The sequence below is a fragment of the Haliaeetus leucocephalus genome, unplaced genomic scaffold (assembly GCF_000737465.1).
Source record: "Haliaeetus leucocephalus isolate CR32 unplaced genomic scaffold, Haliaeetus_leucocephalus-4.0 Scaffold174, whole genome shotgun sequence".
Lineage (NCBI taxonomy): Eukaryota > Metazoa > Chordata > Aves > Accipitriformes > Accipitridae > Haliaeetus > Haliaeetus leucocephalus.
In genome coordinates this window covers 670,770-696,384 of record NW_010972610.1, presented here as the reverse complement: position 1 = coordinate 696,384, position 25,615 = coordinate 670,770, and the positions used below count along the sequence as shown (strand labels likewise).

At 38.0% G+C, this 25,615-nt stretch overlaps 1 protein-coding gene across 5 annotated transcripts in view; it reads left to right on the top strand.

The window, feature by feature from the left end:
• The window catches only part of ZFR (zinc finger RNA binding protein), a 48,200-nt gene that overhangs the window by 18,091 nt on the left and 4,494 nt on the right, over positions 1-25,615 (top strand). For 2 of the 5 annotated variants that reach the window (XM_010563971.1, XM_010563969.1), the window contains 14 exons: positions 1,461-1,605; positions 2,404-2,622; positions 3,908-4,155; positions 5,169-5,360; positions 7,327-7,627; positions 8,547-8,740; positions 11,678-11,797; positions 12,762-12,907; positions 13,175-13,337; positions 15,004-15,209; positions 15,439-15,589; positions 17,593-17,734; positions 22,714-22,811; positions 23,629-23,724. In XM_010563971.1, the coding sequence (XP_010562273.1) occupies positions 1,461-1,605; positions 2,404-2,622; positions 3,908-4,155; positions 5,169-5,360; positions 7,327-7,627; positions 8,547-8,740; positions 11,678-11,797; positions 12,762-12,907; positions 13,175-13,337; positions 15,004-15,209; positions 15,439-15,589; positions 17,593-17,734; positions 22,714-22,811; positions 23,629-23,724 (2,421 nt within the window). Of the gene's footprint in view, positions 1-1,460; positions 1,606-2,403; positions 2,623-3,907; positions 4,156-5,168; positions 5,361-7,326; positions 7,628-8,546; positions 8,741-11,677; positions 11,798-12,761; positions 12,908-13,174; positions 13,338-15,003; positions 15,210-15,438; positions 15,590-17,592; positions 17,735-22,713; positions 22,812-23,628; positions 23,725-25,615 lie in introns of those variants that run through there. The other 3 variants (XM_010563970.1, XM_010563972.1, XM_010563974.1) reach the window with 3 other exon arrangements.

Here is a 25,615-nt window from a genome sequence, read left to right as displayed (position 1 = left end):
TTTTTTTACTTCTTAGATACTTTATCACAGAGGTGCTACCACTATTGCTGATGGGCTCAGCCTTGGCCAGCGGCAGGTCTGTCTTGGAGCCAGCTGTCATTGGCTTTATCAGACACAGGGGAAGCTTCTAGCAGCTTCTCCACAGAAGCCACCCCTGTAACCGCCCAGCTACCAAAACCTTGTGACACAAACCCAATACATAAGGATAGAAGATTGCCCTAGGAGAGGAACTATCCTTTGGGTAGTTTTGCAGTACCCTTCGTGAGATCACTGCCTAACCTTGTGTGGCTACAGGCTTCCCCAAAAGGGAACTGTTTGTCTGTTTTCATCTTGGGTGTTGAAATAGTATGTCTTTTGTAATAATTTTTTAACTTTTTAGTCCTAAACTTACCAAGGCAGTATCTAGATTCTAATAAGTATTTTGTTTTGTTTAAAAGGACTATACTATTGCTGCATGTTCTCAATTCTTTTGTATAGCTCTTATAATTTGTTACATATGGTAATGAATCATAATGTAGGAGGCTTTCCAATAGCACATGTACTCATAATTGCAAGGTTAGTTATTAGATTCATTTGGACAGAAAAAGAGAGTCCTCTAAACTAAATAAAAATAATTCCGGTTTATACAGGTTGGATGTAAAGGAGATTTTATTTTTGTATTTCTGGGAAATAAAAAGAATTTTTATACTTTGATACCTTTCAGCTATAGTAGTTCATGCTTTGCTACCCCTCAGTTGATGAAATTTTTACTCTTTACCATAATTATGGTGAGGATAAGAAAATATATGTACATACATATAATGGGTTCCAGGGCCTCCCCTTCTAAGCTTACTAGCCACCTCCTGAGTTCTAGAGGTCTTGGATGGGCTACTTGTCTTGCCATTATAGACTGCATATGGCTCCCTAATGGACTAGTTGATACACCAAAAAGTAAAGAAGGCTTTAAAAATGTCACTTTCATACTCTAAAAAATATAATCAAGAGAAGTGTTGTTAATGATGGGATTTTTAAAGCCAATAAATGGTCATGTTCATAAACTTGTGAATTTATTGTGGTTTGTAGAAGTGCACATTTTGTGGAGATCTGTGGTGGTTTTTCACTTTGTATTTTACAGAAATGTAATCTGACACAGTCATTATGAAAAACTAGTGAGATTATTTGCTTTTCAGTAGCCAAAATAATTTGATGGGGAAAGTGATTTACTAGCATGAGGTTAATTCCTGTGTTAAGTCTGAAAAAGACCATCAGGGTTGTTTTCAGGCCTGAAGTGTCTGTAAACATAAATTTAATTTCCTTAATGTGTTTATTTGTATATACTGTATCTGTGAATGTTTTTTTTAAATCTACTTCAGTAGACCAGAAGAAAATACAATGCTTCTTTGACTCTGCTAATGACTTTTATTACTCCAGATATATACTTAAAGGAGAAATTTGCTGGTTTTTCTTTTTTGAATTTTTAGGATTCCTATTCTTATGTTCGATCTACTGCCCCAGCTGTAGCTTATGACAGCAAACAATACTATCAACAGCCAACAGCGACTGCGGCGGCTGTGGCTGCTGCTGCCCAGCCTCAACCTTCAGTAGCTGAGTCGTACTATCAGACAGGTGGGTGGCATGATTCAAACTCCTGTCAATACACACAATCTGTGTAGTACTTTAGTACCTTAAAAATATCTTTTTAATATTTTACATTATCCAGATTTTTTTTGTTTTATAGTTTTGTCCTGTGATCTCTGTCAATGTGTAGAAAAATTTGCTGCACCTAGAACTTCATTATGTGACATTGCCATAAGTAGCTATCTCTGAGGTTTGGATTATTAAATACACTCAAAACACACTTCTAGACAAACTTCTTGTTGATTTGTCTAGAAACCTTGCTGAAGTAGGTTCAAATAGTCAATGGTGGGTTCAGATGGTAACTTTGTTAGAAAGACTCTTTCTTAATTCTTTAGTTGCTTAATACATGTAATTGTTTAATTATTGGTATCATGATTGCTACAAAGCGTAAATCTTATTTACTTCTTTTTATTTTAATTAGAAATAATAGGAAAGTTTAGGTGTACTTAGGTTTAGTGTAATCTTATTAAAACCATTGAATGAGAAGGTTGTTTAAAAACATGGCAGCACAATTAAAAATAAATGAATAGATCTGAGGCTTCCTAGTGTGAGCTGTGACATGATTAAACAGTTGTGTGATACATGGTACACAATGCATAAACACGACTCTAAAAAAAAAACCAAACACCACAACACAAAAACCCAAAACCAATCAAAAAAAACCGAAACAAAACCCACCTGTTAGGTGTTTATTCCCCAGCATATAATTAAGTATCCCTTAACATGTTTTGCATTTCATTCAACTGAAGTATATCAGTGTACACTTTTATTTTCTATCCTAATCAGCTCCGAAAGCAGGATATAGCCAAGGGGCAACTCAGTATACCCAAGCCCAGCAAACACGACAAGTGACAGCTATAAAACCTGCAACACCAAGTCCAGCAACAACTACGTTTTCTATATATCCGGTGTCCTCTACTGTGCAGCCAGTAGCGGCTGCAGCTACTGTTGTTCCATCCTATACTCAAAGTGCAACGTACAGTACAACAGCAGTTACTTACTCTGGTAAGAATTTTGCATATTATGTTGCTGGGATCTTTGCAGTTGCTACAGGAGAGGCTTTAAATACAATTCTAGCAGTTCATGTTGAATTACATCATAGTCTACTGAGAAGTATCAACCAGTTAAATCTTTATAATGGCAAAATAGTTTGCTATATATTGAGAACATGTTTGATGTTTGTATGTGCCTGTTTTGTTACCTGTGAGAATATTCAAAGCATTGGCATTGCTAAATGCACAGAGTTTTGTGACTTACTGTAAGGTTTGGAGAGAAAAGATGGGCAGTAGGAAAAATAAGGAAACACATCCACACAAATATTACCCAGGCAAATTGGAAGGGAGCATGCTGCCATCAAACGGCAGTTACAGAGACAGGGAGGAGCAGTCCAATATAAATCTTGCAAGTCTGGGCTGTCTTGACCCAAAAGGGGAGGAGAACAGGTGCTGAAAAAAAAGACTTTCCTTCAAAAATTAGAAATCTATAAAGTAGTTAAAGATTAAAAGATGTTAACTTATGGCCAGATGGTAATCAACTGGCATATTATAGCTACCTTGGAACTTTTTGTTTTGTTTTGTTTTCTGTTTAAAAAGGGGTTTTTAAGACTTGCTTGAGACAGAGCCTGGTTAGAGGATTAAAATAGTTGAACCAGTAGATGTAGAAAGTTTATGGGAAAACTGGCTTAAAGGTATGAAAGCCCAGTTTCCTTGATTTATTCAACTTTGATACTAGAAATCAAGGACTGCATAGCCAGGTCTTAGCAGGCAAGCAGCTTGTCTGCACTGAACCAGCTTAAATCAGTGAAACAGAATGTAATTGCCCTAGCAATTCTGTCTTCTATCTTCATGTTTTTTTCCCCTTTCTCTGCATGATGTCTGTCCTCTTTGCCATTTGGAAACTTGGAACAGCAAATCTGGTCCTAGAAGACTGCTTACTTCATGTGGCCTTTGATAAATCTATTATTAAAATTCTTGTTACATCATACTTGGTCATACCAGATGTACCGGGAAATTTCACATACTCTTTAGGGATGCTTTGATTTATCTAACATAACTGTGTGTCTGCAAAGATGTGTCTAAAGTCAGATATATTCCTCATACAATTGGTAGCTATGTATTTGTGTACTGTGAAACATCAAGAAAAATTCAGACTGCCTAAGAAGATCTCAATAAATTGTTTATATCCTGTCCTGCCCCCCAACTCTGTTATGCAACATGTTTTTAATTAGTGTATTATGTAATTGATACATGATGTACAGTGATGTAACATTTATTTTATTTTGATCTTTGAGGTACCTCTTATTCCGGCTATGAAGCCGCAGTGTATTCAGCTGCATCGTCCTATTACCAGCAGCAGCAGCAGCAACAGAAACAGGCAGCGGCAGCAGCTGCTGCTGCTGCTGCAACAGCTGCTTGGACAGGGACCACCTTTACTAAAAAGGCACCATTCCAAAATAAGCAACTGAAACCAAAACAACCTCCCAAACCACCCCAGATCCACTACTGTGATGTTTGTAAGATCAGCTGTGCTGGACCACAGGTATCTGTATTATGTAATATTATGCTATACACTTTAGTCATAATTTCTTCAGCTAAAAAACTTACCCCTTTAAGAATATTTGTTCATTTTTAAAGACCTGATTCTGTACTTCTACTAAAGGAATAATTAAATGAAAATGTGCACTATCATAGAAAGAGTTCCTATGAGCAGACAAAAAGAGACATCCCCTGAGCTTGTGCAGAGAAGCTTCAGCTGTGCTTTGGACTTCAGAAATATTCTAAATCTTGAGTTTGATTTGCTTTTTTATCATAGCAAACTTCTTAGAAAATACTTTTTTCAATACTATGGAGTTACATACATTTTGTGAATGGTAGGCCTGAATGTTTATTCTTCATTGTATTCCAGCATCCCAGTTTAGTTTCACAATGGGTACAAGTGCATGGAAAATAGATACACATTCATGCAGACTGTTTCACGTGTGTGTCTGGCTAAACAGTTCTTACTGTTTAGGTGAACTTGTCATTATTTCCCACCCTGTCTGCTCTCTAGATTGCCAGTGTTGGTATAGAACAAATGCCAACTTCGGCATTTCATTTTCAGCACATCTTTATTTATGCACTGCCTTCTTCTGAATTGTTTTTTTTAGTTCTTTGGGTACACGTGATCACTGTGGTCTTGTAGTTTGAGGAAAAATCAAAGTCAAGAATAACTGAATGCAGTGCAGGAAACTGCAATTTTCTGATCGTACCAAGTTTTCAGTGGTAATATCTGTTGATCAGTACTTGCTTGAGGAAGTGAGAAGCTAGAGGAGAAAAGCCCATATTGTATTACCTAAAAGTGGAATCCTGGTGGTGAAGAATAGAATTTCTTGGTCTTAGAAGTGGCCTGCTAATGCCTTAGAGCATGTCACATGGAAGAAATGTTCAATGTAAGAAGTGTTTCTTACACAAAGCATGTGTTTTATGCTATGTTCTATATTACATGTATTCACATGAACGATGAACAAGCAGTACAAAGACAACTTATTCTGTGTGTATTGTTTATTTAAACAGACTTATAAAGAACACTTAGAAGGCCAGAAGCACAAGAAGAAAGAAGCAGCACTAAAAGCTTCCCAGAACACCAATAACAGCAGCACTTCTGCTCGTGGAACTCAGAATCAGTTGCGCTGTGAGCTTTGTGATGTGTCTTGTACAGGGGCAGATGCTTATGCTGCCCACATCCGTGGAGCCAAGCATCAGAAAGTAAGAGTTTCCTCTTGTTCTTATTATACAAGTCAGTCATATATTTCTTCCCATCATTTTTTTCCCATCTTAGAGAGGAGAAAATACACAGAAACAATATAATCTGGATTATTTTGTTTAAAGATGTTTCATTTTGCTTTTTGTTTCACACTTACCTTTAAGCTCACTATTAGAAAGGCCTTGTTGGGAGAAAGGGAGAAAAATGTTGCCATGGCATCAATGAGAAGAGGATGTATTGGGGAAAGTATGTAAATTGTAGGAAGAAGATGTAGAGTAAGATGGGGAAAAGAGTCAATGAGGACATGTGGTAGCATGCTCGTGTCCCCTAACTCTTTTCAAGACTTTTCTTGACATTCGTCTTATTCTTCTGATGCTGTGAAGCTTTCGGTGCACTTTGAAACACTGTAAGCTGAGTCAGTGCCAAGGGACAGGACTATTATGTATACCTCCTTGGTATTTCTTGCAAAGAAAATTGGCATATGGGAGCAAGGAACAATGTCCTGTAGTAGACTTTATAATGAGTATGTTTGGAAGACTTCTGGTAAGGATGTTTTCCCTGCTGTTTGGGTGCAGTTCGGTGGGCATTCTGGAATAAATACTGGGCTGCAGTGTGAACACCTGTGACCTGTCTGTTAAATTTGGCCATACAATAGTAAATGCAATGGCATTGTAGACTGTGTGTTTAGATATTACAGATTTTCTTCATAACTCTGGAAAGATCAGTGTCACTAAAAACACAGTATTAATATTCAGCTTTTATAGCTCTTTGCATCTCAGAACACTGTACAAAGTGGCCTCAGTAACATTGTTCCTGTGAAAAAAAATAAATGTCATAGCAGATTTAAAACAATTTTCCCTCAAGAGCAAAAATGATGGTTTAGATAGACTTGCCTAGTGTTCTTCCTTTCATTAATAAGTTAAGCCATTACATTTTTGGGTTGTGCCCAGTAACTCCATAGGTATATGGAGTATAGTATATATTATCCTTAAATATTTGCATGTAGCTTTCTCTTCTTCATAGATAGTTGCTAACCACTTTTAATTTAGGTTGACATCAGTGTAAAAATGAAATCTCAAAGGACTTTACTTATGTCTGTGGTACACTAAAGGATATTGTGCATTTTACTGGAAAAAAATAATTTTGAAGAGTTGCTTGAACTTAAATGGGGAACATACTTAATAAGAACAAAAACCTAAAGAGTCTGTACACAGTTGTATGCATATCATGATTGTGTACATGTGATTGCATTAAAAGCAAGTCTTGCAGACTGGGTTTTTTTTCCCCTGCTGTTTTCAAAACCCAGTCATTAGTTTTGATCTTGCATGTTTTGTTCTCATGGACTACATGTATTGCTTTTTCAGGTGATGGTCAGCAGTCAAGTCATTATTCTATCTCAAGCATGTTCTGGAAAGGCCTCTGCTTATCACTTCTCAGAATAAGCATGTATCTCTTTACTTTCCATGAGATACTAAAGAGCTCTGAAATACATCTCTCGCATGTAGTGACAAAAAGAGACAGTGTTGTTGAATCTGAATTAAATAACTCTTATTTACAAGTGTTGTTTGTAACCAAAATAGTTCAATGTACTACACTTCTGGAGGGAGAGTAAAAAGCAACCAGGCAACAAAAAAGTCACACTGAAACAGCTGGAGCGAAATGTTTCCTTGAGTTGTACTGGCTTGTGAGTTTATTGGCTTTCTGTTCTCATCTATACAGCTTTTGGAGTAAACGTCTGAATTTCTAATGGAAATAAGCAATGTGAGATAACAATTAACTATTTCTTTGTTAGAGATGACAAGAGCTTTTACCTGTCCTTTTTTTCTTTTTTTTTTTTTTTTTTGCCAAGATCACTTTTTGTAAAGAAATAATAGCTAACTTTTTAGTTATATTAATTTTTTTAGTTATATTTATTTTTTATAGTTATCCCAGGGAAGATCATATTAGGAATTTCTCTTCATTTTACAGGTGGTAAAGTTGCACACAAAACTTGGCAAACCCATTCCTTCAACTGAACCAAATGTGGTTACCCAAGCTACTTCCTCAACATCCACATCTGCTTCCAAACCAACTGCCTCTGCTTCAAATATAGCAACTAGCAGCAGTACTGTGAACTCCTCTGTTGCATCCTCTGCAGTGAAAATTCTTACTCCCACGGCAAACACACCACTTAACACTGCGTCCAACAACAAAACATCTTCAACCGCTGCTAATATAGCTGTAAAGAAAATATCTACACCGAAAATAAACTTTGTTGGCAAGTACAGAAGTCAGTCTTTATTTTGAAACCTAACCTATTCTATAATTTTTTTAAGACTTAGTGCAGCAAATACAAATGTATTTAGTTAACTTTATGCATGAGTAACTCTGTTGTGTTTAAAAAAATTACTGATAGGTGAAAATAAGAATGTATATAAGGTTTTGTTTCAGAATTTACGGTGTTTTCTGCCCGGTTGTCTCCACTTGACCTCTCTTGGAGGCTTTTTTCACCTTCATAAGAAGCCTCCCACCTTTGATTTCTTCTGTAGTAGCTGCTGGAGTATTGCAGTTTATAGTTCAGTTAGTCCTAATTTCAGTTTACATCCTGGGCTGTTAAGGCAACCTGCAGTAGGTTCACAGTTGATAACTGGGCAACTGAAACATCCTTGTAACAGTGAAAATCCAACAGTGGAAACTTTTGAAATGAGCATGACAGACATTCAGAGTTGGGAAGCAGCTGTTCAACAATAAGCTTTCCTGCTCTTTAAGGAAAGACCTATGCAGTTGGAACACTGAGAGTACACTACCTTTGTTAGTACAAACATTATAAGGTTTGACGTACTTTTTGGGATCCATTTAAAAAAAAAAATTACCTGATGACAAAAAAAAGATTATTAAAATAGATTAGCTGAGTTGTTCCCATTCAGTCCTCTTTTGAAAAAGCGTGAAAATGAATAATGAAAATTGCAATTACATAAAGCAAAAGTTCTTCTTGCTAAAATAAAAAACTGTTTAAATAACTTGAATGTTGTTAAACTTAGTTTTAAAAATCTTTAATTGTATTTAAAATATGTTTAAGTTTTAACTAATTTTAAAAGACTGATAATGCTTTGGCCAGCGCATTTGCAAATAAAGTCTTCAGTTTGCACATCATGTGTAATCACATCCTCATTTTATGAAGTTAATGATTTAACTTTTTTAATTTGTAGGTGGCAATAAGCTTCAGACAACAGGAAGTAAACTGGAAGAAATGAAATCAGCTGAAAGTGTTAAAACAACGCCTGCTGCTACAGTACAAACACAGGAAGTAAAACCAGACACAGCAGCTGAACCAGTGACTCCCACAACTCTTGCTGCCTTGCAAAGTGATGTCCAGCCAGTGGGCCATGACTATGTGGAGGAGGTATTGATATGAAAATGTGTATTATTTTTTACTATTTTAGTGAAAATGTGTTCAACATGAAACAGAATCACCGAGCGGTTAAGGTTGGAAGGGACCTCTGGATGTCATCTGGTTCAACCCCTCTGCTCAAGCAGGGCCACCTACAGCCAGTCACCCAGGATGGTGTCCAGACAGCTTTTGACTATCTCCAAGGATGGAGACTCCGCAACTGCCTTCTATGACCAGGTGACCTGCCTAGTGGATGAGGGAAAGGCTGTGGATGTTGTCTACCTGGACTTTAATAAGGCCTTTGACACTGTCTCTCACAGCATACTCCTTGAGAATCTGGTGGCTCATGGCTTAGACAGGTGTACTCTTCACTGGTAAAAAACTGGCTGGATGGTTGAGCCCAGAGGGTTGCAGTGAATGGAGTTAAATCCAGTTGGTGGCCAGTCACAAGTGGTGTTCCCAGGGCTCAGTTTTGGGGCCACTTCTCTTTAATATCTTTATCAATCATCTGGACAAGGGAATCGAGTGCACCGTGAGTAAGTTTGCAGATGACACCAAGTTGGGAGGGAGGGTTGATCTGCTCGAGGGTAGGAAGGCTCTACAGAGGGATCTGGACAGGCTGGATCGATGGGCCAAGGCCAATTGTATGAGGTTCAACAAGGCCAAGTGCCGGGTCCTGCCCTTGGGTCACAACAACCCCATGCAGTGCTACGGGCTTGGGGAAGAGTGGCTGGGAAGCTGCCTGGCAGAGAAAGACCTGGGGGTGCTGGTTGACAGCCGGCTGAATATGAGCCAGCAGTGTGCCCAGGTGGCCAAGAAGGCCAACGGCATCCTGGCCTGTATCAGAAATAGTGTGGCCAGCAGGAGCAGGGAGGTGATTGTTCCCCTGTACTCAGCACTAATGAGGCTGCACCTTGAGTACTCTGTTCCGTTTTGGGCCCCTCGCTGCAGGAAAGACATGGAGGTGCTGGAGCGTGTCCAGAGAAGGGCAACCAAGCTGGTGAGGGGCCTGGAGCACAAGTCTTATGAGGAGCGGCTGAGGGAACTGGGGTTGTTTAGTCTGGAGAAGAGGAGGCTGAGGGGAGACCTTATCGCTCTCTACAACTGTCTGAAAGGAGGCTGTAGTGAGGTGGGTGCTGGTCTCTTCTGTCAGGTGGCTGGAGATAGGATGAGAGGAAATGGCCTCAAGTTGCGCCAGGGGAGGTTTAGATTGGATATTAGGAAAAATTTCTTTACTGAAGGGGTTGTCAGGCATTGGACCAGGCTGCCCAGAGAAGTGGTGGAGTCACCATCCCTGGAGGTATTCAAAAAGCACGTAGACATGGCACTTCAGAACATAGTTTAGTGGGCATGGTGGTGCTGGGTTGACCGTTGGACTTGATGATCTTAGAGGTCTTTTCCAAACTTAGTGATTTGATTTGATTCCCTGGGCAACATATGCCAGTGCTTAGTCACCCTCACAGTAAAAAAAGTGTTTTCTGGTGTGCAGAGGGAACCTCTTGTGTTTCGGTTTGTGTCCCTTGCCTCTGGTCCTGTCACTGGGTACCACTTACCTCTGTCCTCTTGGCACCCTGCCTTCAGGTATTTATATACATTAAAATGTCCATGTCTCTCTTGCACTGGGAGGCCAGAACTGCACACAGTGTGTCAAGGTGTGGCCTCACCAGTTGCTGAGTTAGACAGGAAGGATCACCTCCCTCGACCTGCTGGCAATACTTTGCCTAATGCAGCCCAGGATGCCAGTCACCTTCTTTACTACAAGGGCACGTTGCTGGCTCATGTTCAACTTGGTGTCCGCCAGGAACCCCAGGTCCTTTTCTGCCAACCTGCTTTCCAGCTGGGTGACCCCAGCATATATTGGTACAAGGGGTTGTTCCTTCCTGCGTACAGAACTTTGCACTTCCCTTTGCCGAACTTTATGAGATTTCTGTCAGCCCGTTTCTCCAGCCTGTTGAGGTCCCTCTGGATGACAGCGCAACCCTGTGGTGTATGAGCCACTCCTCCCAGTTTTGTGTCATGACCAAACTTGCTGAGCGTACACTCTGCCCCATCATCCAGATCATTAACAACAATGTTAAACAGGACTCAACCCAGTATTGACCCCTGGGGTACACTGCTAGTTACTAGCCTCCAACTCGGCTTCATTCTACTGATCACCATCCTCTGGGCCTGGCCATTCAGCCAGTTTTCAATCCACCTCACTGTATGCTTATCCAGGTCATACATCAACAGCTTGTGTATAAGGATATTATGGTGAGACTGTGTCAGAGGCCTTACTGAAGTCTAGGTAGACAATATCAACGTCTCTTCCCTCATCTGTCAGGCCGGTCATCTCATCACAGAAGTTTATCAAGTTATCAAGCATGACTTCCCCTTGGTGAAGCCATGCTGACTACTCCTTGTGATTTTCTTGCCTTTAACATGCCTGGAAATGGTTTCCAGGATTAGCTGCTCCATCATCTTCCCAGGGACTGAGGTGAGGCTGGCTGACCTGTAGTTCCCTGGGTCCTCCTTGAAGATAAGAATGACAAGGCATTAAACCTGCAAAGGATTGTGCATATGTTTACATTTCTGTATTGTACATGTTTCTTTTATGCTCACTGGGACATTCTTCACATGGGTGGCATGAGATATGTGGATGAAGTCTTATGTAAATTTTTCATGATTTGCAGGTTTGTAATTATTCAACTCAGTATGTTCATGCTCAAGGTTAAATCTGTGTACTCTTTAGAACGGAATAACTTTGGTCTTTGTTCATTACCAAGCACAACGGTGTGTCTGTCAGAATTTAAATTTCTGCTTTGCCTTCTTTCAGTTATTGTGTGAACTTTTTAGCATGTTTTGACACAGAGGTAGACATTATCCAGTGTCACTGATTAGATTAATTTTTACATCCATTTTGTTTTTATTTAAAAAAAAAGCCAAATGTGTTATAACTTTATTTTCCAGGTAAGAAATGATGAAGGAAAGGTGATCCGCTTTCACTGTAAACTTTGTGAATGCAGTTTTAATGATCCTAATGCCAAGGAGATGCACTTAAAAGGGAGGCGGCACAGACTTCAGTATAAGGTTGGTAGAAATGCTAATGCTTCTATCTGAAAATCCTCCAGATGTCAGCTGACTGATTACACGTATTTACATTTAAAGACTAGACAGAAGTAGGTACTCTAAGTAAACAACATATTAAAAAAGGTGGAGAAATATATTTCTTAGGGAGTATAGTCGTTAAAGAAGTAATGCAGACTGAAACTATTTTGGTTTGGGTTTTTTTAAACATTTTGAACATTGCTTTCAGGCAACACTGAAGTATGGTACAAGGTATACAAGCAACAGTAGGTTCTTTATGTTGCTTACCATGAATTTTAAATAGCGTAAAATAGTAGTGCTCAATGTTTTTGGCAGGATAAACCACATAAACCCTTTGTGGAGACATCTGAGAAGCAAGTGTTGCAGATTTTTTAGTCATGAATGGAGAGACACCTGTACTGACATATGGTGTGCATTTTGATTATTACAAGATTATATTGGAGGAATCTACTGTGGTCACAAGAGATACAATGGACCTGCATAATCATGAAAGGGATGAAAGAAGAAAAAAAATTGCCAGAAAATTTTACTCAGGAACTCATGGTTATGCCCCTTTATGAGGGACCCTTCAGGAACAGAGCATCAGGAAGCACACTGTAGTTAAGATGAAATGTTTTTTCAGGCTATAGCGTAGTCATCCTGCTGCAGAATGAATAGTAAATTACTTAGTATTTCATGTAACATTTTAATCTTAAATTGCTTTGTTCTCATATAAGTGAAGAGGGAATTCATGCTATTTGTAATATGTTGCTATTTCTTTCCTTTAAAATACTGGACACAGATTTTTCTTCTTCAACTACTCATTCAATGCAGTTCTAAAACTGCATTTTACTCCCCTTGATTTTATTGTAGACCAGTAGTGTGTGTTAAATATGTCAGAGGAACACTGTAACCTTGAGATGAGAAGAGGAAAAGCAACATTTCATTCATTATTTTTCTGAACTAGAAAAAAGTAAACCCAGACTTACAAGTAGAAGTAAAGCCCAGTATTCGAGCAAGAAAAATTCAAGAAGAGAAGATGAGGAAACAGATGCAGAAAGAAGAATACTGGAGAAGGCGAGAAGAGGAAGAACGCTGGAGGATGGAAATGAGGTAATGCATTCTGTTTTATCAGTGAATGAGACAAAGCTGCAGTCAGGTTATCTAAAACTAACACTGCTTCTGTAGTTACTTATTTTGAATACTTTTTGGGGGAACTCTGTACTGTCTTGTTCTAAATTAAGTTGTTGTTATCCTTCTGGGGTTTTCGTTTGTTAGTGTTCAACCCCTCTGAGGAATGCAGACATACAAGAATTTATTTAGAATGGTTGCAAGTATTGTCTGCCATATAAAGAGAACACTTTGATTCATGCATTTCAGGCGATATGAAGAGGACATGTACTGGAGGAGAATGGAGGAAGAGCAGCATCACTGGGATGACCGTCGCAGAATACCAGATGGAGGATATCCTCATGGTCCTCCAGGACCTCTAGGCTTACTGGGAGTTAGACCAGGAATGCCTCCTCAGCCCCAAGGACCAGCTGTGAGTTTCTTAACTTGAGAAAAAAAATTAAATCATACTTACTTACCAGGAGGCACAGTTAAGAACTATAAATTAGTGCTACTTCAGTTGTTTCCAGTGTTTCTTAATAAAGGATTTGGAAAAGTGAAGAAGAAATTGTATGCTAATGATACTGTGTAGATGGACCTGTCTTCCAAAATAAGTCCACTGAAATGAGAAAACGATGCCTTAAAGACAAATATTGTTTCTTCTGAAATAGAAGTCACTCTGGATTTGTGTACTATTTTTTATTTTATTTAATTGCATTATACAACATTATTTATCTAATTGTGGACGAATGTATGGATAAAAAGTGGTTGGATTGTCAGTCGCAGAGGGTAATGGTTAGTTGTGGGTCATACTCCACCTGGAGGTCAGTAACAAGTGCAGTACCAGGTGGGTTTATCCTGGGATTTGTCTCTTTAGCACCTTATCAATGATCTGAAAGGTGGTGGAGTGAGTGCACACTCATAAGGTTTGCAGCTGGCATGAAACTGAATCAGTTTAGGGTGGGGAGAATAGCTGATAACCTTTGAGGGCAGGGCTGCCATCCAGAGGGATGTAGGCAGACTGGAGGAATGGACCAACAGGAACTTTATGGAATTCTGCAAGGACAAATGCCTAATGCTGCACTTGGGAAGGAATAACCCCTTGTACTGATACAGGCTGGAGAGTGACAGGTTGGGCAGCAGCCCTGCTGAAAGGATATGGGGATCTTGGCAGATAGCAAGCCGAACATGAGTCAACAGTGTGCCCTGGCAGCAATGAAGGCCAACAGCATCCTGGGTTATATTAACAGGAGCATAATCAGTAGATGAAGGGAAGTGATCAGCTTTCATTAGACCCAAACTGCAATACTACATTCAGTTTTGGGCTTTCCAGTACAAGAAAGATACTGTAAACCACAGTAGGTTCAGTGTGGGGCTATGAGGATGGTCGGGGTCTGGAACACATGGCCTGTGAGGAGAGACTGAGGGATCTGGGCTTGCTCAGCCTGGAGAAGAGAGAGCTTCAGTGGAACATAATAGCCTTCTAATACCTGTCCATTATAAAGGCAATGGAGCCAGGCTCTTTACAGTCATGAGAGAGCGAGATACAACCAGCTTAAGCTGAGACAAAAAAGGTTCAGATTGAATACAGGGAATAATTTTTTTCACACAGAGGTTGTGCAGCCTCCATCATTGGCAGTTTTCAAGAACCGACTGGATAAAGCCCTAAGCAACATGATGTGGTCTTATAGCTGGCCATGGGTTGCACAGGAGGTTGGACTAGAGGACCTCCTGAGGTCCCTTTCTATTTGAATTCTTCTGTGATTCTATGAAAGCAATCATGGATATTTTATTTTGCAGCAATATACAAGTATTTCCCAGTTGATAGAAAGACAACAGGTATTTATGTTGTGGAGATGCTTCTGATCCTGGGATTTCATAATTTGTTTAATTTTGATACATTTCATGTTTTTTCAGGCATGATTTGTTGTGACCACTGTAACTTGTTAAGGACACTTTAGTTCACGTTTTGTTACATTTCAGCGATTTGAGGTTCGAATGTTTTGTTGTTTAGCCCCATGTTTGGTTTTTGGTCACTTATCATTTGTGATCTTGGAAGTGTACCCAAATTTCAGAAGTATGCTTTTTCATCCGTTTAGCCTTTACGCCGCCCTGACTCCTCTGATGACCGCTATGTGATGACCAAACATGCTGCTATATATCCAACTGAGGAGGAACTTCAAGCAGTCCAAAAAATTGTTTCTATTACTGAGCGTGCTTTGAAACTTGTTTCTGACAACATGACTGATCATGAGAAAAGCAAGAACAAAGAGGGAGATGACAAAAAAGATGGCAGTAAAGACAGGTATTTTTTTAATTACTTTTTAAGAATTTCATCATTTGTTTCTGAAGTTTCTCCTTACACTGTTATCAGTGCTTCCCGGGGTTCTCTTCTTTTTGGATTTTGATACAGTATGTCACCATGGCCTCAAAAGTATGTGGAATACTCCTATTTTATTTCTTTTTTCTATCTTCAGGATTAGTTTTAAGGGTTTTATATTATTTTAAATGCAATTTTTAACTATAATTCACAGAGCTTTGAAAGGAGTTTTACGGGTAGGCGTTTTGGCTAAAGGTTTGCTACTCCGTGGAGACCGAAACGTCAATCTTGTTTTGTTATGTGCTGAGAAGCCTTCAAAGACATTACTCAGTCGTATTGCTGAAAGTCTTCCCAAACAACTTGCAGTAAGTAGAATTTAGATTTTTTTATTTCAACTTTTGTAAAAATACTGTAAAAATCTGTCCTCGGGTCAAATGTCTGCAGGGCTCACTGCACCACGCTTCTGTCGTGGTTTAACCCCAGCCAGCAAATAAGCACCACGCAGCCACTCGCTCACTCCCCCACCCAGTGGGATGGGGAGGAAAATCAGGGAAAAGTAGTAAAACCCGTGGGTTGAGATAAGAACGGTTTAATGGAGCAGAAAAAAAGAAACTAATAATGATAATGATAACACTAATAAAATGAGAACAGTAATAATAAAACAATTGGAATACACAAATGATACACAGTGCAATTGCTCACTACCCGCTGATTGACACCCAGTTAATCCCCGAGCAGTGATCCCTTGCCCCCACTCCCCCCAGTTTATATACTAGATGTGACGTCACATGGTATGGAATACCCCATTGGCCACTTTGGATCAGCTGCCCTGGCTGTGTCCCGTCCCAACTTCTTGTGTCCCTCCAGTTTTCTCGCTGTCTGGGCATGAGAAGCTGAAAAATCCTTGACTTTAGACTAAACATTACTTAGCAACAACTGAAAACATCAGTGTTATCAACATTCTTCTCATACTGAACTCAAAACATAGCACCGTACCAGCTACTGGGAAGACAGTTAACTCTATCCCAGCTGAAACCAGGACAGCTTCATAGCTCATGTTCAGTTTCTTCCCATTTTCTGAGTGTTTCCATCTGAATTCAGGGACTATGCTGCACTTTTTTGCTTTCTGTATATTGTGTCCATACAAGTGTCTAGATGTTTACGCTAGTGGTGTAGTATCAAACATCATTTGATAGATTTGATTTAACTGGGAAATAGAAATGAACAGAACAAAGACAATTATCTGGTTGCTGGCAGCAACAGAGGTAATTTGTGCAGTGTTACAGGAAGCTTGCAGCCTGAAGGTCAGAGTTCTCCATTAATGCCAGTCTGTGCTTATATCTTGTTTCCAGTTTGTATGTGTCAGTGCTTTGTAGTTCTGCAATTAGTTAACTGTCTTGGGGGGGGGGGGTAAATTTGGCCCTTAAAAAAAAAAGGTACCTGCAGTCTTAGACCATTTAGCAAAATTCATATAAACCATTTGCTGTATTTCCACAAGAAAGTCTAGAATAAAGTCTCTGCTCTCTGTTGAACAAAGCTTGTCCACCATCATTACAGAATGCTTGTCACAGCGTCAGTATTTCAATACAGTCTGCTAAAATGTTCAGCAGAATCAGTGGCATGGTAGAAACTTTAGCAGGATCAGATTAATTAGAAGACAATCTTGAGTTTGCTCTTGTTTGAAGTAACAGAAAAGAAAAAAACCTAAAAACTGCATATCTTGGTCTGGCTTTGTGGAGAGGTCACTTGTCCCACTAGTTTGTGGAAGAAGGTGACAGAGGTGCCTACAGCTTCCTTTTGGGGGTATTTAGAATTATTAAATCTAGTTGCAAGAAGCAATTTGGAATAACAACCTTGTTAGTTACTCTTACATTTCTTTCCTCTGCTGTTTATCTTGCCCTTTGTTCTTAGCCTGTTGTGACAGCCAAGTATAGAATGTACCTAGCAGTACCCATCCTGTAACTGCGAGCTTGAAGAGCAACCACTGCATCTTTGTGCTTTTTAAGGGCTCCTATGTTCCAATGAGAAACATATCCAGCTGACACTTTAAGTGGCTCTGATGCTTTTCTTTATCTCAAACACTGTCAAGGTTCTTGTTATGTAACTTACTTGTATATGAGTTTCCTTTCTGGGTAGTTTTTTTTCTTTTGCATGCTTTGTATTTTCATTAATGATTTGGAAACAGTATGTAAGTCCATATATGTATCTTAATTATGTATGCTGTGGTTTCTTTGAATACAGAGGTAACTGCTTTATATAATTATATTGCATTTCTGTCTTTCTGTTAAAAAGACTGTTGAAATCCGTTTTCTTCCCCATACTTTTATTGGCCACATGCTAATAGAAATTTCTGTTTCTTGATATTTAGGTAATAAGTCCTGAGAAATACGATATCAAGTGTGCAGTCCCAGAAGCAGCAATAATTTTAAATTCATGTGTGGAACCCAAAATGCAAGTGACTATCACACTGACATCTCCAGTCATTCGGGAGGAGAACATGAGGGATGGAGGTTGGGAAGTTGTTAAAGATGTTACTTCTTTCTCACCCGTTTTTTTATGTTTATCTATTCTGCTTAAGATGGCATTAAGGTCCTGGAAGGCAACATGCTGGCACACGTATTTGATCGGAAACCTTGTTTTTCAACAACCAGTCTTGGTAGAGAGCAGTTGGTTAAAATAAATGCTTATATGATGCGTTTATTTAATTTTTAAAATTTCTAACTTTATGTCCAACCTCAGCTTTCTGGAAAAGGTACAAACTTGACTATTTTTTCCCCTCTTTTAAAATTATGTGGAAAACTAAGTATTTCATAGCAAGTGGCTATAAACTGGCTTTCTAGAGCAGTCTTGCCCTAAGAGAAAGATTGTATGGTTTTAGAAAATCAAATCACATGGTTTTGGGTTTAAACTGGATCAGTATTGCCATCACTTACACATTCCAAATAGCAGCGCCACTTAAAATGCACTTTTATAATACTTTTGATGATAACAGTGCTTCGAACTTTAAAAGAGAATGCGATTTTTTCCAGGTCTCTGAGGTTGCTTTTTGGTCTGGAGTGCTTTCTGAGTATATTTAGGCTCCTGGTTTTACAATCAGTCTTCTATCCAACTGGCAAACCCAGATTAGTACAATAAGAAATGGCTTTGTCGTTGAGCTGAAGCAGAAGGTGGAGCTTGTAAATCAATTTACATTTCTGAAGTCCGCAGTTTCTCTGGTGCCAGCAGTGTTGCTTTAGGGTCTGTTCTGTAACACTTTCAAAGCTCCAAAAGCTTTTAAGCCAACAAGCATGATTAATGTCTGCAGTACATCGGTTCTTTTTGTTTACGGGTCAGATAAAATTAACTTTTGTTTCCTTTTAATCCTGTATTTTCATAGTTGAAAGAGATCATGGCAAACAGGGTTCTGGTGTTTGACAGTGAACCTACAAATAGGAAATCTGAGGCTATCTTAACATTTCTCATATGCAGGTTGAAAAAAATTGTATGTGTGTATGTATACATGTGCTTGTGTATATACGTATTTATATAAGCCATGGAGGTTTTTTTATTTCATCTCATCATTACATGTCCTCTAAAATACTTGAGGTTTTTATATTGCATTAGTAAATGTCCTGTAGCTGTGACTAGTGCATTGTAAGCAAGCTGTGTTAACAAAGTCGTCCTTCATAATCAGAAAGAAAATTTCAAGATGCATTCTCTGGTTTGGATGACTTCTGAAGAGTCTTTAAGAGTGCTTTGTACATGATTTTTAAGCTGTGCATATTATTCCTAGCTATAAAGGCTTTGTACATGTACTGTCACACCCAACCAATTTTACTTTTTTGACAGTCTAAGCCTAACATGACTCTTGGTTTGTGCTGAATACGACTTCACATATTATTTAAGTTTGTAAAGAATACTTTAACTTAAAAGATTTGATTATTGAATTAGGTTAACCATTGAATGAAGTTAACCATAAACACCATGTTTTTATCTTAATGTACTGTGCAAAAGTGCAATACTGATTCCTGCCACAATACTCAATTTCAGTTCAGTGGTTTCTGGCCTAAAATTCTATGATATGGACTAAAAATAAAATAAATTTCAAATTACTACTATCAATCCCTTAATTTATGCCACCTAAAGGAAACAAATCTGTATTTTTGTCTGACCCACACTTGAGTTAAAATGATCATTGTGAGTTTATTCACTGCTGAATGCAGTACTGCCTCTAGGCAAGCAAAATCAAGTTAGATTTCTCTTCAAGACACTGAGCAGTATAAAATGGATGTGCAGAAAAGTTCACTTTGAAACTAGAGCAAATAGAAGACTGAATTGCAAATTATTGCAGCAAAGAAGGCCTTATACGAAGACTGCTGCTTATTTGCTGCAGAGTAACAGTACGTGTTTGTGTTTTTTCTTACTGCAGCTTCTCATGCTCTGTGTCTTACGATGGTTTAAAGTTTTCGGTTTTTTTAGCCCGCTTGGGGAGCTAGTTCAGGTGACAAGGAAGGCTTTACCGGAATAACCAGTTTGAGTAAAGATGAGACTGAGACTTGCACATGGAGTAGAATCATGTTTGATGTGTCATAATCCCATTACATGATAAAAGGCTAAAAAAAAATACAGTGAAATAAAATTGTTAACCGCATAGCTACTGTTTCTTACAGTATTGTGCGTTTGACAGTTTACCGAATCTGATATACTCAAAGTGCTCTAACCCCTGCTGTGGAATCTTTCCTTCAGCAAACAAAGTGTACATACTTATAAACACATATATGTGTGCGCGTGTGTCTTTTTTATCCTTAGCTAACAGCCCCGGTCCAAAGCCTTCTAGCAGAGGGACTTGATTCCTGTCAGGGGTTGCTGCCAAGACATCGGAAGGATTTTTGACCAAGGTTTTCTAAAGCTCAGTGTCACACCTGCCATGCTTTACAAAGGAGGGGGTTTGGATGCATAGTCCTAGCATCTATTGTTACTTCGTGTTTTGTTTTGTTTTGTTTTGTTTTTCTTTTTGTCTTTGTCTCTCTCCTAGAATTAAGCAGTGTTCACACTAGTCTTGAAATAGTTGACTGGGTAAAATGTATTTCACATAATAAAACTCACTGAAATTTATATACCTGTTAACTTTTAATGAAGAGGTAGTGTGGACACAGCATGTCTAACTGAAGATTAACCCCTTATATTTAGGCTAGTAATAAATTAAGTTATATAGGGTAAGAATTAATGCTTCTGTTTTGTAAATTAATTCATTGTTTTGTCTTAGCTTAACAGGGTGGTAGGTTAGGCATCTGAATTTAGTTAAATAGTCTTTAAGGGGTTAATCCTGAAATGTGAAACAGATGCAAAAATCCACAGATTAAATATTACAAGAGTTTCCTTGATACATCTTTTGAGTCAGTGTATTCTCAGTGCAGTAGATGCCTTGGCAACTTCTGACTTTCAGAGTCTTTTTAAGTTTCAAGGGTGTTCGTACGATATGTATTAGAAGCACATTTTAGATTGACATTTCCAGCACTGAGTAAAATTCTCTTCTGTGCATTTAAACTGTAATTCTTTTTAGTAAAACTATTTTCCAAATTGAAGTTTTTCAGAGCTAGAAGTAATTGGAGTTTCAAATTATGTAATGAATTATTGTGCTAAAAGTTTGCACAGTGTCACCTATTTGCATATTAATTTTAGAAGAATGTAAACAATCGATTGATTAGGCTACTAAGCCAAACAACCCATATTTTTGTTTTTAATTTCTCAACCTTTGTCACTTTTTTCCTGCTCTGGGTTTTCTCTACTCCTTGTCTCTTACATCCAGGTTGTACTCATTCCATCAGTTATCTTAACCTGGCACCTCTCTTGTATAGGTTTGGGTTTGGTTTGGGGTTTTTTTGTTTGTTTGTTTGTTTTATTTTGTCTTAAAGGAGTACCACTTTAAATGTCTTCATTTGCTCTGTAAATGCCTTGTTAGTGCAGATTTTCATCTTTCCACTTTAACATATAGTCCATAATTTTGAGTATCTGTGTGGGAAGATACCTATATTCTTCTCAGCTTTGTTCTTACTTTGAAATCCTGCCCCTCTTAGCGCTGTGCAGAGCAATGGGACTATCCTATAAAAAATGCTCAAATCTGAATGTAGTACTTCAGATTAAATGTAATTATTATATTGCAAAGTTGTACCACCATGTTCATTCATGGCTTTTTAGCTCTCTATATAGTAAAGCATCCTAATATTTATTTCATATTTGTGTAAAATAGGTGGTTGCAGAGCTGTCTTTCTGCAGCATGCCTAAAAGCTTCTCATTGCGGGCATGTTTCGTGAGTCCGAAAATATTTTTTTTAATGTTATTTTCTGACTTACCTAAATTTATATCTTGCTGGAGTAAGCTATATTGTTCCATACAGCCAGCTCCTGTGAAATGAGTGCCATTGAGTGAGGACTTTCTGTTTCATCTTATCTGGTGTATCACCAGTTATGCTACAAATATACTTTATTACTTACTCACAGTAGCCATTTTCATAATCAGTAAAACAAAGAACTTTTAAAGCTGATCACAGCATTGTATCTGTACAATTTTTAAGTAACCCAAGGATACTATTTCACATTGTTCAGTGGTTCCAGTTTCATTGATTAAACCACTTCCAAAGGGCCTGTGGTCTCTTCCTTTTTGGTAACAAAGCAATCAGCTTAGTAATTAAATCCTTTTCTGAACATTTAAATGTACAAGATTTACTGTATTTTCTTTATCTTTCAGACATTCTGCTTTGTTTTTTTAAACTATTCCTTGCTTTTCTTTTTCCTGCTGAATCTTAAATAAAGCAGTCCCTTTTCAGATCCTTCCTTGCATCCAAAATGATACTGGAGCACATATATTATGGGCCAAGGAATTTTATTTATATGAGTAAGAGAGAGGTACTAGAAAGTAACATAACGCTGTAATATTGAAGAACATTTCACATTCCTTTAGTCAGGTTTTTAAAGCAAAATAATTTCAAGTTTAAGGTATAATAAAAATAACATCATTACTAAACATCTAGTGCTTTTAAGATTTGTTATACTTAGTCTTTCTTTTAAGAACAGGTCCCAATAGTGACCATTAAAATTTACAAGAAACTAAGTTGGAATGTTTCTACTTGGTTAAAGTGGATTTTTGTGTTCCTTCTGTCTTGTGTTCTCTGTGCTGGTGCACTGTGTCCAACCATCCTTCCTTCAGTATTTAATTTTAGGGGATACGTGTTTTTTCAGTGTTAGCTTAAATAAAGAAGTACTACGCATTGCATAATCCGCAATGCATTTGAAAATAACCTCAGAGCTAAAGTATAATATGCTCTTGATTTTCATACTGGGTTGATGCCCTAATCCTAATTGAATGGCTTTTGTTGAACATTTACATTTGTTGTTCAAGGGTTTAAACTTTAAATGGCATGTGTGACATTGAAGCTACTTTAAGGAAGTGTGGTGCTCACCTGGTCAAACACCCATTCCTCACTGCATTTTGCCAATTCAATCCATTTTAGATGTAACCTCGGGTATGGTGAAAGACCCACCGGACGTCTTGGACAGGCAAAAATGCCTTGACGCTCTGGCTGCTCTACGCCACGCTAAGTGGTTCCAGGTTCGGAACATCATTTTACTTTCTTCTTGTAGCCTTATGAGAGATTAGTTCAGTTGCAATATAAATGTTTAATTGTGTGAAAACACTCAGCGTTGTTCATTCTAATAATACTTATTTTCTGGTCCCTAAATTTAAATGTAGAAGGTTGAGTATGGAGGAACTGCTTTATGCAGTTATTGCTCATTTGACATGATTTTTTTTTCTGGTCATTGAGAAGGCGATGTTGAAAGCTTGACTCGCTTGGGGTGATCATATGTTGTATATTTGTTATATATTCCATAAGGCTGCAGAGTAACTTTGCTTTAAATAATGGAATATGTGTTTAAAGCTTTGTGTTTAGATTTAAGACTTTTTCTTCCTATTTCTTTAAGTGCATTAAGTGTAGGGAATGAAAGGTGAGAAGCAACTGTTTGGTTTAGTGACTTTGCATTCTGGCAAAGGCACAATAAAGAAACCAAACAGATTCCCTTGACCTTTCAGTCTCTATACCTATTTCTTAGATCTTTACTTTATCCTTTTTATTTCTAATATAGAAAGATACTGTATTTATTGTTACAAGTGAACATAGGTCAAAGTGTATAGGGGATCAAGAAATGTTATTCTTGTATAACCTGTGCACTTTGACTTCTACCACCTTTAATTACTAACCCTGTATAAAATACTGCTGTAAATGGCAGCTCATGGAATAAAGTTGTAGAATGATTTGTTTCAATCTTGTATCTGAGCTTCCATTGAACAGTGGTGTTTTAGTCTTTCAACAAGTCCTATTTGCTGTAGGTGCTGGGATTAATTAATTTGATTTTGTATTGCTCTCAAGGCTAGAGCTAATGGTCTGCAGTCCTGTGTGATTATCATACGTATTCTTCGTGACCTCTGTCAGCGGGTTCCAACTTGGTCTGATTTTCCAAGCTGGGTGAGTAATGTTCTTTTGAATGAGTCTTTTTAATACACATGGTACTGCAAATAAAGCATAGGGAAGTGTTACTACAGTTTTTAAATGTAGACTTTTTCAAGAAGAAATGTAGGGGTTTGTTTGGGGTTTTTGATTTTTTTTTCCCCTGACAAATAATCCAGATTCCCTCTAAAAATGTTCTGAGATTTTGTCATTTGGAGCTGGAATTTGTTTTTTTTTCCAAAAGGAATATTCTTGTTCTTTTGTACTCTTTGGGGGTAGCATTCTTATTCTAGATTTTAGCATTTTTTTCCTTTACTCTGTATAAAAGAATCTAATTTTTTCTAACCACCTACTCCAAATTGCTTGGAGTTTACTGAAACCTACTTAAAATTTCAACTGTGCCCAGATAGTTCTGTGATAACAGAAAGGCTACTTGAAAGAATAAATCACAGTAATTTCTGTGTTTGTTAATATGTGCGTTCTGCAAGATGAAATACTACAGTACTTCAGTACAGTGTGTGGATGTGTCACCATTAGCATTTTAATCAGTGTCACTTAAATCTCTAGGTTGTATTGGGTTACCTCTCTTAATTCTTGCAGCCAAGTGTTCTTGGAGCATTCCTTTTGCATGGACTATCTTAAATGATGCCCTCCATGAGTGCAACATGTGCTCCAAATATTAACAGTTGTTCACTGAAACAGGTATCCTGTGGAAGTAAACTTAGCTCTGACTGTTACATTTCACAGACCAAATCCTGTTGCACTGTGCTGAGTCCTTCTCAGTTTTGGCAGAAAGAGCACTAACATTGTCAAGGCAGTTTGAGCAGCTGGCATTATTTCAACGAGAAATGTTTTACAACCGTACTAAGCTTGCAGACAATTTTCTGAAATTACTTCTGATAACATTTATTGCTTCTGGAAAAAATGTGAGGCAGTTATTTCTGGTTTTTAAATAGTTAAAGTAAAAAAATTTAGTGCCAGTTTCTGTGCGACATTTCCTGAAAGATACAGTGTACAAACATAGCTTAAAAGAAGCAAAGTATGTAAGTGCCTACTATCACTATGATACTGAGTTGCCAAGGAATAAACCCTGCATACCTGTAGAAAAGCATCCTTAGAACTATTGCAACACACAGCAGGCACATAGATGAAGAACAAGGCATGTTTTTTCTTATTTCTCACATTATCTGCTCTAAGGCACATCCAGAAGGGAAGAAAGGTGTGAAGCAGTGTGTCAGGCCTAGCTGTGTCTCATTTGTCTCCAAAAGTGATTCCAGATTTGCTCATGGTACCTGATGCATTGTCAGTGACATGGATCAACGTTGAAGTCTGTGTAGTCAGCTGGTTTTTTGGCCTATTGGCAAAGTCTTACTGATGAAAACAATGACAGAATGAAAATGGTGATTTTAAATATATGTAATTTCTGCCAGTCATGGATGGAATTTCATAGATTGAAGGAATATATTTTTCTGGATACAGAACTTCTCCTAACCTGTATGCTATAGAAGCCTGTTACAAACCAAAGAGGTGCCAGAGCTTCTCAAAAAGAACCTAGGTAGTTGTAAAAATAGAAGATACTAGGAAGTCTAAATGTAGACATTAGTAGCACCCTCTGCATGTACCTAAAAATAAAAACTAAATTAGGATAATTTTGTCAAGTTCCTACAAGTTAGAAGGAATTATTATTCAAGGTTGGTTTTTCAAACTTGAAATCCAGCCTTTCATGCACATAAACACCAGGGCATCATAGTTGACATTTTCCTAGGATTAAGTTTTAGACTTTAGTGTATGAGGATCCAAAAGAACTAGACTTGAATAAATGGAAAAACATGATCTGCTTTTTTTCTTTTGTGCTGTATTTTGCATCATACTTGAAAGCAACTAAATTACTGTTGCTAAATCCTGAGTG